This window comes from Diabrotica virgifera, chromosome 8 (genome assembly GCF_917563875.1).
Source record: "Diabrotica virgifera virgifera chromosome 8, PGI_DIABVI_V3a".
In the NCBI taxonomy this organism is placed as follows: Eukaryota; Metazoa; Arthropoda; class Insecta; order Coleoptera; family Chrysomelidae; genus Diabrotica; species Diabrotica virgifera.
Window position 1 is genome coordinate 165,255,135 of NC_065450.1, and position 17,714 is coordinate 165,272,848.

Genomic DNA, 17,714 nt, shown 5'->3' on the forward strand with positions numbered 1-17,714 from the left:
CAATTGAAAAAGGAAACAAAAAAAATCGTTGATCAGCTACGGCTAATATAAAAAAAGCGTTTGATATCATCAAATCGAAGTCATTAATTTTTCCTAGGCCTTTTATATTTTTAATAAAAGCATCTGCCCTTTGATCATAATTTTAATGTAATTAAATGTCTACAAACAAAGTTTCGTATTAAGTTGCCATGAAAAAACTTCAGACGATAATAAACCCTAGTGTGATTTATAATTCATTTTAATTGTGGTAGATATCCTAAACATCATATAAAATATTTTAGTATAATTATCATTTTAGTATGTACGACATAAAAAAGGACAAGCCATTTTACCATACTTTAAGAACTTTAATATTTTCCTTACTTTACTCTACAAACCATGATAAGAAATATATGAGGCGCTTCTTAGTTTTTAGTCTAATGATACGATTCATTATATATTTGGGATGTTTATGTATTTCACTTCACTTTCTAAAATTCCGAAAGAGTAAGTATATTTAATTACAATAAGTATCCAGGTAAGCATTAATTAAATTATTATTAAATATTTGGTACAACAGCACACATATTTTGCCTTCTGGTTATGAATTGGTATTCAGTAGGGTGATACATGCATGTTTTGCCTCTTGGCGTCATCAGCCACCCGAGCAGGATACGAATCCACAACCAGAAGGGGACCACTGTGTCCTGAAAATTCACAACTTCAGTGAAATATATAAGAGCGCCATCTACTTTGATAGCTGTTTGTACGGTACAAGAGATATAGAAACCTTCTTTTTCGAGACGGCCTGTTGCCGTCTCACAACCAGAGGATCAACTAACACCTACTATACCAGGAGTAAGCCAAAGTAACCCGGTTAAAAAGAACGCCCAATAATTAAGAAAGCAAGGAGATGTTTTTGGGAATAAGTAGTTAAATAATGTAAAATGTTATCGGCATAGCTCGCAATAAAGTAAATGTACATAATAATGAAATATGCAACTAGTGCAGGCTCGAAACGGATAATCGTTTGCAAAAATTGCCGACCGTGATTTGAGTTTTGATACGTGTTATTGGTACCTTTAGCCGTATGAAAATACTTGTTGCCACGAGCGAGCGCGGTGCGTTGCCGTTCCGACCTTGCGCGCTGCGCCCACTTCCCTAGTTTGCCTTTGTGCTCGGGCGCGACCTTGCCAGCTTGTACAGTGCACGCCAGTCGACGAGTAAACATCGCGTAAATTTCGATTTTGAATGACTTTTTAATCCATTTAAATCTAATGGGAAGAACAATGTACTCTACAACATACATACTGGTGCTTTGGCTGATAAAGATACCTCAGAATGCCTTCTTAATATCAAAGAATCAGGAGAACGTCTGATTAAAGATTTTGATGAAGCACGTTTTAAATTAAAACAAAAAAGTGTATTTGATACCATAACAAGAAATAAATTTTTAAACTTTAATTTCCAACCTACCAAAAGCAAGATGACAAGTTCTAATAAACAATATCAAGATACAAAAGATGTTACAGAAGTTCAACAATCACTCATGTTAGGTTCTCAACGTGATTTTGACCTCAAAGAACTTGCATCACACGAAATACTGGATTATCCAAAATATATTTTTCATAAGCATGGTTTTTATACAAAAACGCAGAAGTCAAGTTTAGCTCTGGAAATTGAAAAAAATAGCAATTGCACTTCACAAGATATTGTACTAAACCCAAAAAGTTATCTTGTAGATGGCATGGCACTTGTGTATCAAATACAACTAAATAAATTTAGTACATTCGGAGATTTCGCAGCAGCGTTTTTCAAAAAGTAACGGCATTTTTGTCTCAAACTTCCGTTACGCGAATTGATGTGGTATTTGATCGGTATGATGATATATCGATTAAGTTTATGGAGTCAAAGTTACGAAGCAAAGGACGAAACACAAAACAAGTAATGATTACCAGTCCATTGACAAAAATCCCCGCTGATTGCAAAGATTTTTTTACTAGGAGATTCTTTCGCTGAAGTTACTAATTTAAAATCTAATTACTTAGAGGCTGATTGCAGAATATTCTGTCATATATTTCAAGGCGTGAAACAAAATACTGAAACAGAAATTATCATCCTTAGTCCTGACACAGACATATTTTGTTAGGTATTTATTTCTGGCATAAACTTGAAAAACTAGGGTGCCGGGGTTTGTGGTTTGAGGGATCACGAAAGAAGAACCGTTTCCTTGGGTGTCATTTGGCTGCACAATCTCTTGGTGAAAATGTATGTAATGTTCTTCCTGCATTGCACTCTTTTACCGGCTGCGATACCACAAGTCGCGTAGGTACGAAAAAACAAATGCTAAGTGCCGCGAAGCTTAATTTTGTTCAGAACGCACTCCTTACGTTGGGCGATGGGCTTTTGTCAAGGCAGCAGTTCCAAGATGTGGAGAAAGTTTGCACCTAATTTCCATACATCAAACAACAGCCGATGAACTTCGACATAAATTGATATGTCAAAACATAGGCTTTGTCTTAAATTTGTCAAGGTTTTGTCATTTGTATTTACATTGTTTAAGAGCATCAGCACAAATATATCTTTGGAAATACTCTTCTGAACCAATGTGTGAGCCCACTGATTTCCTTAAATTTGGCTATGAGCTACGAGAAGGAAACTTATATCCAAAGCAAATGACAAAAAATGCTCTGCCTATCTCTTTAATTAACCCATGCAAATGTAAATCTAACTGTCGCACAATGTCATGTTCTTGTAGAAAAGAAAATTTAAACTGTATATCTTTGTGTAAATGTGTCAATAATGATTGCAAGAATTTAAAACAAAGTTAAATTAAACATGTGAATATTAAATTATTTTGTGCATTTTTCATTTATATTAAAAGTTTTTAAATCCTTATTGTAATTTTACTTTCGCCACATATGAATAGGAAAAACATAGCCTCAAGTAGGTACCTATAAAATTTCATGCCTAAAAGCAATAGTCTTTTTAATCGACTTCAATAAAAGAAGCTTTTATCTCATCGCATCTTTATTTTTTTCATCGCAAATACAAGCCTTTATCTGAATGATTTTTTTATGTTTGTTACGCGATTACTCCATCAATTATGAACTGATTTTTATGATTCATTTTTTGTTATGTAGGTCATATTTAAGAGATCGATCCAAATTTAAAATTAACTTTACTGGTGCTATTGTACAGTCTGTAGAATTATTTGAAAAAAAATATTTTGAAGTATTGGAGCGGGTGGGTGGGGGGAGGAGGAACCACAGTACAGACTGGCAACATCTGCGAAATCAAAGTCCAGGGTTACAGCAACACATTTCAGAAGTCAGAATCCGGTCTGCAATTTTTTCAAACGAAACTCCTTTGAGAGTCCGGTCTAAACCGTAGGTATATATTTCTGACATTCTGACCATTGGTATTCATCAGTACAGTGTAGTAAATTTCGAAAAGTACAAAGAAATGCAGCAGGAAGCAACGCAGTTTGCAGTAATTATGCTACAAGGTCCAGAATTCCAGAGTTTTAACTAATACTATACCACGGAGAAAGCTAAATCAACCTGGGTAAAAAGAACGCCCAATAATTGTTAAATAAACAAGGAGAAATTTTTAAGCAAATAGTAAGTAATGTAAAATGATGCTATGATTATATCATAATCAAGTATTTTAGTATTCCGAATTAGAATTCTTAATTTTTTTCTCTTGTTTTTCCTTTCATGTGGCGAGAAAACACGCCCCTGGGTAATTTTCCGCATCCTACTAATTGGGACTACAAGCAAAACGCCGCTAACATTTTACATTGGATATTTTTAGACAAAATATTATGTATTTTTATAACAATTTATTTATGTGTGTGATATAGGTACATATACATGTTTCTAAACTAAACGAAATATTAAGCATGCATACCTAGATATTATACACCTAGAACACAATGCTAACTTAGGCCGCGTTCAGAGTGGACGAGCAAAGAGCAAAGAGCAAAGAGCAAAGAGCAAAAAGTGCACGTTCAGAGTGGACGAGCAAAGAGCAAAGAGCAAAGAAGTGCTAATAGCGAGTAGTTACGCTAGACGAGAGTTTAGTTCTTTTCCACTCGGCAGTATGGATAGGAGCGGTAGGATATTTGCTCTTTACTCTCACAGTAGTCCATGTAGTGAGACCGCTCCCGTCTGAAACAATTTCCGATTCGGTCTCTTTGTGGATTCCTATTTAAAAATATTTTAAAATTTCCTTTAAACAAATCTGAAGGGTGCCGGGCGGAATTTTTGGGCAGAAATTGTTTAAACAATTTTTTTAAACAAATACAAAAGATCACGTTTTTTGCTCTGGAACATATATTTTTAAGTTTTGTGGGTCATTCTAAACAACAAAGGTATCTTGTAAATGTTCTCAAAAATTGATAGTTTTCGAGTTATAGGCAATTTAAAATCTGAAAAATGCGAAAATACGCATTTTCGAGGCCTAAAAACTCATATTTATATTAGTATTTTTGAGGTTGCCAGATACTTAAATTGAAGTTTAAACATTGAGCTTCAAGACTCTGAAGAGTGATCGCGTCTAACCTTAATTTATACAGTTGTTTTTTAATTGTTAAATATGCGTGTTTACCCGATTTTTTGCCGGTGCGACGCGCTCTATTTCAAAAATCTCCTATTTTCCTCCGAAAATTATTTTTTCTAGATTTTTTGGGATTTTCTAAATAAAATAAGTTTCTTGACGTTTTTCTCAAAAGTTAACAGTTTTAAAGTTATAAGCGATTTAAAATCCAAAAATGAGTTTTTATTAACTTATAACTTTAAAACTATTAACTTTTGAGAAAAATGTCAAGAAACTTATTTTCTTTAGAATGTCCCAAAAAATCTAGAAAAAATAATTTTCGGAGGAAATAGGAGATTTTTGAAATAGAGCGCGCCGCACCGGCAAAAAAATCGGATAAACACGCATATTTAACAATTAAAAAACAACGGTATAAATTAAGGTTAAACGCGATCACTCTTCAGAATCGAAGCTGAATGTTTAATCATCAATTTAAGTATCTGGCAACCTCAAAAATACTAATTGAAATATGAATTTTTAAACCTCGAAAATGCGTATTTTCGCATTTTTTAGATTTTTAATCGCCTATAACTCGAACACTATTAATTTTTGGGAAAAATTACAAGATACCTTTTTTGTTTAGAATAACCCAAAAAACCTAAAAATATATGTTCCGGACCAAAAACCGTGATCTTTTGTATTTGTTTAAAAATAGTTATTTATGAAACAGTTCGTGAAGTATGCTTTTGCGAACGCACGCGATATTTAGAGCACGAGCGACAGCGGAGCGAGTGCTATACATCGCGTAAGTTCGCAAAAAGTACTTCACGCACAGTTTCATACAATATTTTATCTACTTTACCATAAACAAATAAAAAAACTGTAACTCTTCGTCACTGGAATTCATTTCTATTCTACAATTTTTAGAACTTTGACATTTAAAAATTCTAACTTCTTTCAAACCACAAAACTGTAAAAACTTTTGTCGTAATTTATTGCTCATTATGTCATCACCATGACAACGCCAAAGTTAAGGATATTTGATTATATGAAAGTGTGTTAAAAACAGTGCGAAAAAGTAAGTCCCATTTAAAATACATTGGTTACTTCACGCTCACTTTAAACACTTCACGCACTGCTATCTAGAATGACAGTTTTCACAAACTAAAAACTTACACATAATATAACATAGAGTAGATACAATTGTTTAAACAATTTCTGCCCAAAAATTCCACCCGGTGCTCTTCAGATTTGTTTAAAGGGGACATTTTTGAATAGGAATTGACAAAGAAACCGAATCAAAGATTTTTTCAGACGGGAGCGGTTTCACGACATGGACCAAAGAGTGCGAGCGGAGAAATCAAACTTGTTTGGTTTCGCCGCTTTGCTCTTTGCTAGCACTCTGTGTACCTCCATTTCCCAGTATGAGTTTGATTTCTCCGCTTTGCTCTTTGCTCTTTGCTCTTTGCTCTTTGCTCGTCCACTCTGAACGCGGCCTTACACTAGTAAGGTTATAAATTTAAATATGATAGTAGGGGAGGAAAGTATGCTAAATTTGCAGTTACTCGAGCGTTATGGAGACCTATTGGGTTGTGAAGATTCGGTACTAAAATCAAAAAAAAATTAAGTAAAATTTTCCATTTAAATGGGGACTTTCTATTTTTAAATTTAGTTTTCCATTTCCAACAATCGTTTTTTCCGATTATAGCGCCATGTATCCATAATTAGAAAAAATATCTAGAATAAAATTTACTTATTTTTACGTAAGGAATCCAAATATGCAATAAAAAATTAGCGCTCCTATTTAAGATTTTAAAGTAACCTCTCACCCCACCTCCGTGGGGGATTGGGTAATTTTAACCTCCGCTGCTAATTTTAAAATTATTGCAAGACATGCTAAAAAAAAAAGAAGGAAGAGAGTGTGGTGTTCACACAGGAGGGAAAATGCGTTTTCAAGGGGTTAAATATCAAACATTTTTCCGGACCCCTTTGCGCTGGGGGGTAGGGGGCCCCCAGATTACGTTTGCCCCGGGGCCCCCAACATCGTAGTTACGGCCCTGCATTATCGCCTTATTATTTAAGAATATAAATGTAATAATATTGTTGCTAAACAGTTAAACGTCATTTTATACCGGGTGTAACAATCATACTGTGTTTTTTCCTTAAAGTTCGGAACACTCTGTGGAATATGATAGCATAGATAAAATATTGAAATTAAAACTCAATTGTAGCCTTAGGCTTTCTTAACATTTTTTTTTTGATAATTTGCCTATGTTGGATAATAAAAAAGTTAGGTACTTTAACAACTAGCCATGTTCTTCATCAATACAGGGTGTTTCTAGACAAGTGCGTAAAATATTGTACAAGACAAGTACAAACTTTAATGGGTAATTCAGCATGAAAAATAATGACCAAATGAAATTTGGTAGGTTTTAAGAGGTAGTTATTGCGCATTTTTTGACATACAAATAAGAATTTTATATTCACCATTGGCGTGCATAGGGGTATAAACATTTTAGATAGATCATGTATGCACGCCAATAATGAATATAAAATTCTTAATTGTATGTCAAAAAATGCGCAATAACTACCTCTTATATCCTACCAAATTTCATTTGCATATCTCAACCGGTTTTACGGCAAACAAATAGAACGCCAGTTTGTAAGAAAAAATTTAACATCCCGTATCTCGGAAACGAAGATTTGAGGACATATGTAATATAAAGCAAACGGTCATTATTTTTTATACAGAATTACCCCTTAAAGCACTTATTTAGAAACACGCTGTATTGATGAAGAATATGGCTAGTTCTTAAAGTACCTAACTTTTTTATTATCCAACATAAGCAAATGAATCAAGAAAGAAAATATTATAAAAGCCTAAGGCTACAATTGAGTTTTAATTTCAATATTTTATCTATGCTACAATAGTCCACAGAGTGTTCCGAACTCTAAGGAAAAACACAGTATGATTGTTACACCCGGTATAAAATGACATTTACTTGTTTAGCAACAATATTATTACATTGATATTCTTAAATAATAAGGTTATAACACACTAAAAAAATCACTCAAATCGGACAACAGGTTTAAGAAATTCAAAACATCAAACGTGTAAGTATAATTTATCGAGTGATCTGATTTTTTTGCTCGGCAGTGTATAACTGGTAAAAATAAAAATTTTAAATACTTACATAAGAACACGCCCGTTAGCAAATTGTTCACTTAACTCACTACGCTATAACACACCTGTTAGCAAAATGCTCAAACAACACGATTTATTTCCACAAGGGATAACGTCAGAATAGTTTCACCTATGGTAGGGGAGCCCAAGCGGGGATTTTTGCAGTTACTTGAGCGCGTCAGATTATTACATGGGGAGAAATATTGTACCCTTAAAATATACCCCTACCATATATTGGCTCTTAATTTAGGGAAGTTCGTTAAGGGGGACCGAAAAAAAAACTATCCTTAGAAAAAGTCGAAATTGTCAGATTAGGATAAGGTAAGGTGAATGCAAAACAGTGTATGTACATTTAAAAAATCTGACGATTTGAGCGGGGTGTAAGGAAACGGGTGAGTCCCAAAGTTTCACAAGAAAAAAACGAATATTTCGCGAAATAAATGATAGATCGAAAAACTAAAAAATACGTTCTCAATATTTTTCAAAAATCTATCGAATGATACGAAACACGACTTTCCACGGTAAATTTAATATTTTAAATACGAATCCCGCGATATTTCGCGAAATGAATATCAGATCGAAAAAAAAAATACAATTATTCAATATTTTTGAAAAATCTATCGAATGGCACCAAACACGACCCCACACGTAGGTGGGGGGAGGGGGCGGTTGCTTTAAAATCTTAAATGGGAGCCCCCATTTTTATTGCAGATTTGGATTCTTTACGTAAAAATAAGTAAATTTATTCGAGAAATTTTTCGAATTATGGATAGATGGCGCTTTACTCTAGAAAACAATTGTTGGAAATGGAAAATTAACTTAAAAATGGAAAGTCCCCACTAAAATGGAAAACATAACTTAACTTTTTTTGGTTTTAGGACCTACTCTTCACAACCAAATAGGTCCCCATAATGCTCGAGTGACTGCACATTTAGCATACTTTGCTCCCCTACCACTACGAACATACTATATAGGATTGAAGTAGGAATACTCAGCACCGCGACAAAAATAAGCATTTTTTAAACACTTTAAAAAAGTTTTAAATGAGTTTTTCCCAAAAAAGTGCTTCGTTTTTTGGTTACGGCACGTTAAAATATTCGATCTAGAATTTGACGAATATGAACCTATTTTTCGTTGGCTATAACTCTGCTTCTACTAGGTATAGTGACCTAATATATACACCATGTTTTTCACTTTTTTACGTGCTATATTTTTGATAAGAATTTTTTTTTCGACCAAATACTTACTTTTTGAGTTATTTGCGAAAAACCGTCTGAAAGCGTGGTTATTTTGTAGAAAAATGTACATATTCTCTCGCAAATAAGTCGAAAAGTATTAACTGGTAAAAAAACTTTAAAGAACAAAAGTTGCTTAGAATTAGTCATTTTATCAATTTCTGGACTTATTTCGAACATATATTTTTCACCCCCAAAAGGGGGTGAAACTCACCCCTAGGGCAAAAGCACACATCGGCATAATATCACTTCTTTCTTTGACTTGTTAGCTATGTGTATGCCAAATTTTATGTCAATCCAAGCGGTTCTTTAAAATTTAGAAGTTTTGCAGTATTTTACCTTTAAAGAACGTACTAGTGAGGCAGACAATTTAATGACTTTAATTTTAAATATTCTCTTTAAATTTTTAAGAACTCTTATCAAAAAGCAAGGTATTATTAACTTTTAATAATAAATTATTAAAGATAATGAACAAATACTCATTTTACAAATAATCAATACTTATTTACTACATTGCAACGACCCATTTTGTAATCACAAGAAAAATTCAGGGCCGGATTAACAAAAAAAAAATTAAAAATAATTGTGAGCTTGAGACAACACCCTGTATATAAAAAATTTTCAAAATACGTCTGCACATCTAAAAAGAGCATAAAACTAAATTTAATTGCCCGCTTCAATTTTTTGCGCAGACAATTTAATGACATTAATTTTGAAATAATTATATCGAAAGTTTTGTTTTGAAAGTAAAAGTTACTAAAAATTTCAACATAATTTCAAAATTAAAGTCATTGTCTGCGCAAAAAATGAAAGCTCCATTAAATCTCTGTTCGAATGTGCAAACGGGTTTTGAAAATTTCAATATACAGGATGTTGTTTTAATGTCACAATGGATTTATAATTTTGTTTAATCCGGACCTGGATTTTTCTTGTAATTAGTAGTTGGGTGGTTTGGGTTCTAAATGTGACATATCTGTACCAAATATCAAAAAATATTCAAGGTGGTTCTACAGTTATGGGTCCAGAAAGAAATGGGCAAAACCGATAAAACACCCAGTAACTCGGTTATAAAGGCGGTGGAGCAATAAATTTAGTATGTCTAGAACCGCCTCATTTATCTCTATTCACGATTCAAATATTTCCGTTCCCAATGAAACACCCTGTATACAACTTCATCTTGATTCCGGCCCGCAAGCTGTGGCAATAGCTACTATGTGGCCCAGGAAAGAAAAAGGTTGAGTATCGCTGAGTTAGAGCATACCTCAGGAAACAAAAGTGACATACTACCAACTTGCGCTTTTACCCTGGGTGTGGATGCCACCCCTTCTCGTGGGTGAAAACTATTTTATTAAAAATAACCCCACATATCGACGGAGAGGCAAATTTTAAGCAAAATTTGTTATATTAAGTTATTAAAATAAATCAATACCTTTTGAGTTATTAAAGATCAAAGATTTGCTTTCTTCGTGAAAAAAATGCATGATGTCAAGCGGTTTTTCATAAATAATTCATAGTTCAGAGAAATAAGGAAAAAAATATCCTGTTGGTGACACAACCCCCTCCAGGCCGAAACCAAATTTTTTGAGTATTATGGACATCTATAGAGGAGAAGGTGGGAATGCGGCCCCCTAATTTGTTTTTCGATTAGAGATTATAAACAATCAACATTTTTAAATTTTAATTTTCGTTCACATAACTATTAGTTTAATACTAATACAGTATTATTAAAAAAAATTAAAAAAATCAAGATCTAACGTATAAAAAAATTATTCTTGTCAATATCTAGAATACTGTGAAAAACAAAAACGTCACTCTAATATGGCCCCCAGGGGGCCATATTAAATGAATACAAAAATCTATCGGCAGAAATCGCAGATATAATGTTCAGTTTCTGCACCGGCACATTCATTGTGTGCCCACAAAAGACAGCTCTGACACTTTATCCAAGTCTCCCCTCTGCTATTACTTGAATAAGACTCCTCGCAAAAGATGCACACGGCGTCGTCGTTATCAGGAATTGAACCCTGTGAACTTAGTTCGGAATCTGTATCCTCTTCAATATTGGAAAGATCACTTTCTTCGGTCTCAGAATCTTCGACGGTAATACGTTTCCGAACTTTCTCTTGGGCTTTTTTGCAAATTCGACCTCGTCCTCGTCCCCTTCCGCGTCCACAACTCTGTTTACGGTCTTCAGTTTTCTTAAGAGATTGTTCTAATTCAAATTTATAAGGCGATGATGTAATTACAGTGGCTTTTGTTGATTTTCTTCCTCGATTTGAGGTTTTTATTTGAGGCTTGGGTATTGGTGAAATTTGATATGGTAGTATAAGCGAAGGGTTTACAGTTGATGATGTTCCTGGTTTTGAATAGAAGACAGAAGGCTTTATAGTTAGCAGTCTTCCATGCTCGTTAGATGATTTGGGTTGAAGAGATACTGAATCTGATGTTGACGTGCTTGGAGCACATGACTTTAGTTGAATGGAGGATTCAGGAACAGTGCATGAAGTGGGTTGGCGAGACGATTCTACAGTTAATGTAGCAGTTTCGACAGACGACTCAGTTGGGTTCATCATCAAAGTAGTTGAACTCGATGATATATTTTCCTCTTCCAGTTGCAGCGATTGTGACGCTTTGAGGATTGAAGGGATATATTCCAGTCACTTTAAAACCATTTACTGCGATCTCAGCTGTTGCACATTTTAAATAAGCTTTACCCAATAACTCAGCAATATCATGAGGCTTAACCATTCTGTCAGAATGTAACAGAAATTTTCTTATTTCCTCACTATAATGAGATTTAAGTGGACTCATAAATGTTTTGTCAAGCGGTTGCAGCTTGTGCGTAGTATGAGGAGGCAAGCTGATAATGGTGATATGCTTTTCACGAGCAACTTCTAGAACAGCAATATTGCGAGTGTGGCTGTAATGTCCATCAAGTATAAGAAGGACAGGAGAATCCTCTGTTGGATTGGTCTTTGATACAAAATGATTAAACCATTCAGAAAATAAATTGGTTTGTATCCAACCAGAAGGTTGTACTCTTCCGATTGCTCCTGGAGGAGCCCCTTTCATTAATACATCTGAAAAAATTTTTTCTTGGAAAAATTAACATTGGTGCGATAAAAGTTCCTCCTGCGCTCATTGCGCACACCAACGTCACTAAAGACCCGCGTTCTGCTGCAGTTAACGCCCCTATTTGCCTTTTACCTTTTCGTCCTATTACTTGCGGTACTTTTGATTGCACGATTGTGAGTCCAGTTTCATCTACGTTATAGACACGGTCGGGAGAATAATTTTTTCTTGTATATTCAACCTCTAACAGATCAAAAAACTCCTTAACTGCTGGGCGATTGAATCCTTGCACTCGAGCGTAAGATGTTCTTATTGGTTTTCTGAGAGATAATTGCTTTTTATGTCTATTTAAAAAATGGTCGAGCCATGCTCTACCTGCTCTTTCATTTTGAAACGCATTCTGGATGTTATTTCTGACTGCTAATTGATAAGCCATTCGCCTAACATCCAAGCGTGTAAGTCCATAAAAGGTGCGCTCCATTTGCAAAAGATAATCAACTAATTGGTTCTCCAGAGTTAAAGGTAAAATAGTTTTTCTACCTAACGGTTTTCTTACTAACAGATCTAATGATAACTCAGGATCATGAACTAGCCTTCTTAACGTAGTTCTTGGTACAGCAAATGTTTTGACTGCTTTCTTAAAACCCATATGCTTATTACGAACAGCCTCTACTGCCTTTTTCATGTCGTCAGCACTCCACAATTTCCTCTTTTTTTTCTCAGATTTAGGAGAAAGATTAGTACGAGGCATCTGGAAATAAAAAAGTGCAAACATGTAATATGGCCCCCTCAATGTGTATGTAATATGGACCCGGGTCCATAATACATACACATTCAGGGGGCCATATTAAATAAATAGTTACATTATAAACAAAATATCAAAAACAATTTATATCTATTGCAAAATGTTCATAGTTACCTTAAAAAGTCGATGTGCAATGGTTTTCCTACACACTAATCAGAGAAAGATAATGTTTATAACTGGTTTCTTAGAAAAAACAACATAAACACAAGAACGGCAAAAAGTTTTGTTAAACACGTGAATGAAGCGAGCTCTGTAAGTCGACTAAATGCTAACCGCGGTAGTTATCGTCTCCTGACAAGTTTCGATAGATAAAGATAGATGTAGTATCAAGCGCAAATCAACAATGGCGTTGGTGGAAGTGACAAATTCAGTCGGGGGCCGACTTACCAGCAGGGGCCATATTCCCACCTTCTCCTCTAATAATAACCTATATGTTTCCTGCAGCCGATTTTGATGATATACGGGTGTCCCAATAAGAATGGCTCTCGGCCATATCTCAGGAACCGTTTATAGTAGAGCTTTGAAATAAAAAAAATTATAACAAAAGTCGCCTCAGGAAAAGCCTGGAAATTATTTTCATAATTATGGGACCACCGCTAGAGGGCGTAATTGAATATCAAAAATTAAAAAATCTAAATTTTACAAAATTTTCCTAATGAAGGGGCACTGGAAATCCGATCGTCGTATTCTTCATAAAATTCTACGCATATTTGATTTGACAAGTTTAGGTCTACCTTTGGAAATAAGAGGTGGGGGTGAGTGGGAACCTTGTTATGAAAAACTGGCTGTGAGTCCGGTTCTGCTTAATCAAATTTTGCAAACTTGGTCTTGTTGAAGACAGATCTTTTTCGTCAATGTAAAAGTTATGATTTCGAACCAACGTACTGAGTAATATGCCAGCTAGAAGGCGTTATTTAATTTTTTTCAGAAATCTAGTGTTCCTTGGAAAATATTAAATACAAACATGCATTTTTAATACCATATTACAAAATTAGATAAAATTAGCAACAGAATAGCGAAAACCGCATGTTAATACCTTTTTTCTATCTCGAGATATCTTACAAAACGTGTAAATTTAAAAACATAACTGTTACTGTCACCGGTAAACGAAATAATTCATTAAAAGTAGTATGCTATGGAAACAACAAAGAAACGTTTTCCAGCTGTCAACGTATATTAGGTCTTTTCAACGCTTCTCATTTGTTTCAAGCCTCGTTCATATCTCGTATATTAATATTATACACGGATTATACGGCATATGACAGAGGCTCGAAACAAATGAGAAGCGTTGAAAAACCCTATTACAAAGAAATAAAAACAACTATTTAGTGATGACATAAACGTTCAAATTTTTGCCCATCATTTTCGTTGCAAACATTTACTCTTTCAAGAGTAGATTGAACAGCAGTCTCAATTTCTGCTCTCGATATGCTTTGAATGGCGTTTAGTATTCTCTGGATAATGTATTCTAGAGTAGTATATGATAAGCAACAATTTGAATATTTAGGTCGTCACTAAGTAGTTCTTTTTGTTCTGTGTTATATTTAATTTTAATAGTATTGTTTCTCTTTATATTGTTGTTTTAATTAATTATATTTTTATACGTTGACATCTGGAAAATGTTATTTTGTTTTTTTCCACAGCACACTACTTTTCATTAACTTAGTTTACCGGTGATAGTAACAGTTATGTATAAAATTTACACGTTTCTCGAGATATCTTGAGATAGACAAAAGGTATCGACATGCGGTTTTCGCTATTCTATTGCTAATTTAATCTAATTTTATAAAGTATGATTAAAAATGCATACTTGTATTTAATATTTTCCAAAGAAAACTAGATTTCTGAAAAAAATTAAATAACGCCTCCCAGCTGGCTTATTACTTATTAGGATGGTTCAAAATTATCACGCTTACATTGAAGAAAAAGATCTGTCTTCAACAAGACCCAGTTTTCAAAATTTGATTTAGCAGAACCGGACTTACAGCCATTTTTTCATAACAAGGTTCCCACTCACCCCCACCTCTTATTTGCAACGGTAGAGTTAAACTTGTTAAATCAAATATGCGCAGAATTTGATGAAGAATACAATAATCGGATTTTCAGTGCCCCTTCATTAGGAAAATTTTGTAAAATTTAGATTTTTTATTTTTGATATTCAATTACGCCCTCTAGCGGTGGACCCACAATTATGAAAATAATTTCCAGGCTTTTCCTGAGGCAACTTTTGTTATAAAATTTTTTATTTCAAAGCTCTACCATAAACCGTTCCTGAGATATGGCCGAGAGCCATTCTTATTGGGACACCCGGTACATAATTATAAACAAATGAAGATCAAAAAACGGTAAATTTTCGCTTTTTCCGTCTACAACCAAGAAGTTTAGTATTTTAAACAAATTTGAGAGTGAGAAACTCATAAACCGTATAAAAAACTTCATATTGCGTTCGCTGAATATGTCTATCCTTATTGGTTGCTTAGAAAATTGCAAAATAAATCATAAATTTTGAGTTTTTACAAATATTCATATAACTTATGTAAAAACTAACTTAGAACGTTCTTGTTACACGGAATGCTGAGACTTCTTGTGCTTAAATCATACCCTAAATTTCAAAGCAATTAGTCAAATAGTTTAAAAGGTATTTAATTTGTTTTTCCCAAATTAATTTTTTTGCAACACTTAAGTCACAAATTGATGAAGTTACACTAATACTTTGGATAGCTTATGAAAGAAGAAGATTTATACTGTTAATTTAATTAAAAAAATGACAAAAAATAATTCTAGATACTGCAAAATTATTTTACAAAAACATGTGAATTAAAAAAAGGGGGGCAACTTCGTCCCTCATTGTCCAAGACAATTGTTTTTCTTTCTAAATGTGTATAAAAATTCAGTCTTTCCAAATATGAAAAATAGTATATTGTACAACAAGAGAGAAAAAAGACATATTTCTCACGAGCGGAGAAGTTTGTTGGCACGAGCCGAGGCATGAGGCGAGTGCCGCAAATCAAGCGAGAGAGAAATATGTCATTTTCTCTCGTGTTGTACACTGTACTTTTTCTATGGATGCGTTTTTGTCAAGAGTTCAAATTTCAAAATTAAATAATTTAGGTGCTTTTAGGTATATTATATGCCTTAATTGAAATAAAATACATATATACACATAGGTTGAGTAGTCTTAAAAGGTAATTTTTGATAAGTTTTGACAAGTTTGAACACATTTTATTTGACAAAAATAATTGTGTTTGTATTGTGCATGTTACCATGGAAATGGCGATCCTATGTATGTAAACCGGCGGTGAACCCGTGAGAAAAAATATTTCTCACTGCAATGGCTGACTTTTCTCACTGCCTGAGAAATTGTTCGTTTTGAATGCATGTAAGTAGTGAGAGAAGTTACACATTGCATAGCATCCATAGAAAAATTATTTTTCTACGGGTAACGGTTAACAAGTTATTCTAATTTTTATAAGTAAGCAAAATATCGACGTGTTTTGCAAAATAATTTTACACTGTTTAAAATTACTTTTTGTCATTTTTTTTTAATTAAGTCAATAGTATAATTGTTCTTCTTCCATAAACTGTCAGAAGACTTACATTAACCTCATAATTTTCTGACTTATAGTGTTGCAAAAAAAATGAATTTGGATAAACAAAAATAACTTTTAAACTATTTGACCAATTGCTTTGAAATTTAAAATATAATTTAAGCACCAGAAGTCTCAGAAATTCGTGTAATAAGAAGGTTCTAAGTTAATTTTTACATAAGTTATGAATATTTATAAAAACTCAAAATTTATGATTTATTTTGCAATTTTCTAAGCAACCAATAGGGATAGACATATTCAGCGAACGCCATATTGAAATTTTTAGACGGTTTATGAGTTTCTTACTCTCAAATTTGTTTAAAATGCTTAACTTTTTGGTTATGGACGAAAAAAGCGAAAATTTACCGTTTTTTGATTTTTATTTGTTTATAACTATGTATATCATCAAAATCGGCTGCAGGAAACATACAGGTTATTAATATAGATGTCCATACTACTCAAAAAATTTGGTTTCGGCCTGGAGGGGGATGTGTCACGAGAAAAATCTCAGTTTTAAGAAAATAGTCATGATTACCAAAATTGAAGGTAATAAAAAATTTAATAGATTCCTTACTTGAAAAACATTTTCGAATTAATTAAAAGTGAATTATAGGTGATTGAATGTATATTTTTTCGGCTAATACTCAAATCTCAATATTTAAGCTTAAATAACAGGAAAACGATGCATTTTAAACATAAAATATACGTACCTATTTTCTAAACACTTGTCAAAGTGCCTACCCAGGAATACCTACCAAGTGAGCTCCAGATGAAATTGATAGCGTTAAAGCTAAATAAGTTATGATGAAAATAAGAGAACCCTTTCTTATTTTGTATGAAAAGGTAAAAAATTAAACATACGCTATTTCCAAAAAAATTAAAATTTATAGTAGGCTCTATAAGACTTTTTTATTTTAGCGTAAGTAATAATTTATATAAAAAAATTACATATATAAAAATAAACATATAAATATATTTAAAAAATTTACCTATTTAAAAAATCATAATTTTTCAAATTTTCGTAAATTTCAATTTCTTTTGATATTAACTCCAAAAATAATCGATATAAATAAAAAATTATACAAAACCCAATTTTAGTTTTTTCTTTAGCAAATATTTCACTTTTTTTATTTCTGCAGGACAAAAAAATAACCGAGATAGAAACGTTTAAAATATAAATTTTACTGCGAGAACCATGTAACGGGGGCCCGTTAACCTTTTATCTTAAAAAAATAGGGGATATTAAAGATTAAGTTTAATACTATTTTATATCCCCCGAAACTACCTTTTAAACGGATTTTAGTTAAACCTAA

At 33.2% G+C, this 17,714-nt stretch overlaps 1 protein-coding gene across 1 annotated transcript in view; it reads left to right on the forward strand.

Annotated features, from left to right (window-relative positions):
• The first annotated feature begins 299 nt into the window (after positions 1–299).
• LOC114342025 (uncharacterized) overlaps positions 300–17,714 on the forward strand; it is a 69,276-nt gene continuing 51,861 nt past the window's right edge. The window contains exon 1 of the mRNA XM_050659165.1: positions 300–407. Coding sequence (XP_050515122.1) covers positions 300–407 — 108 coding nt within the window. The remainder of the gene's footprint in view (positions 408–17,714) is intronic.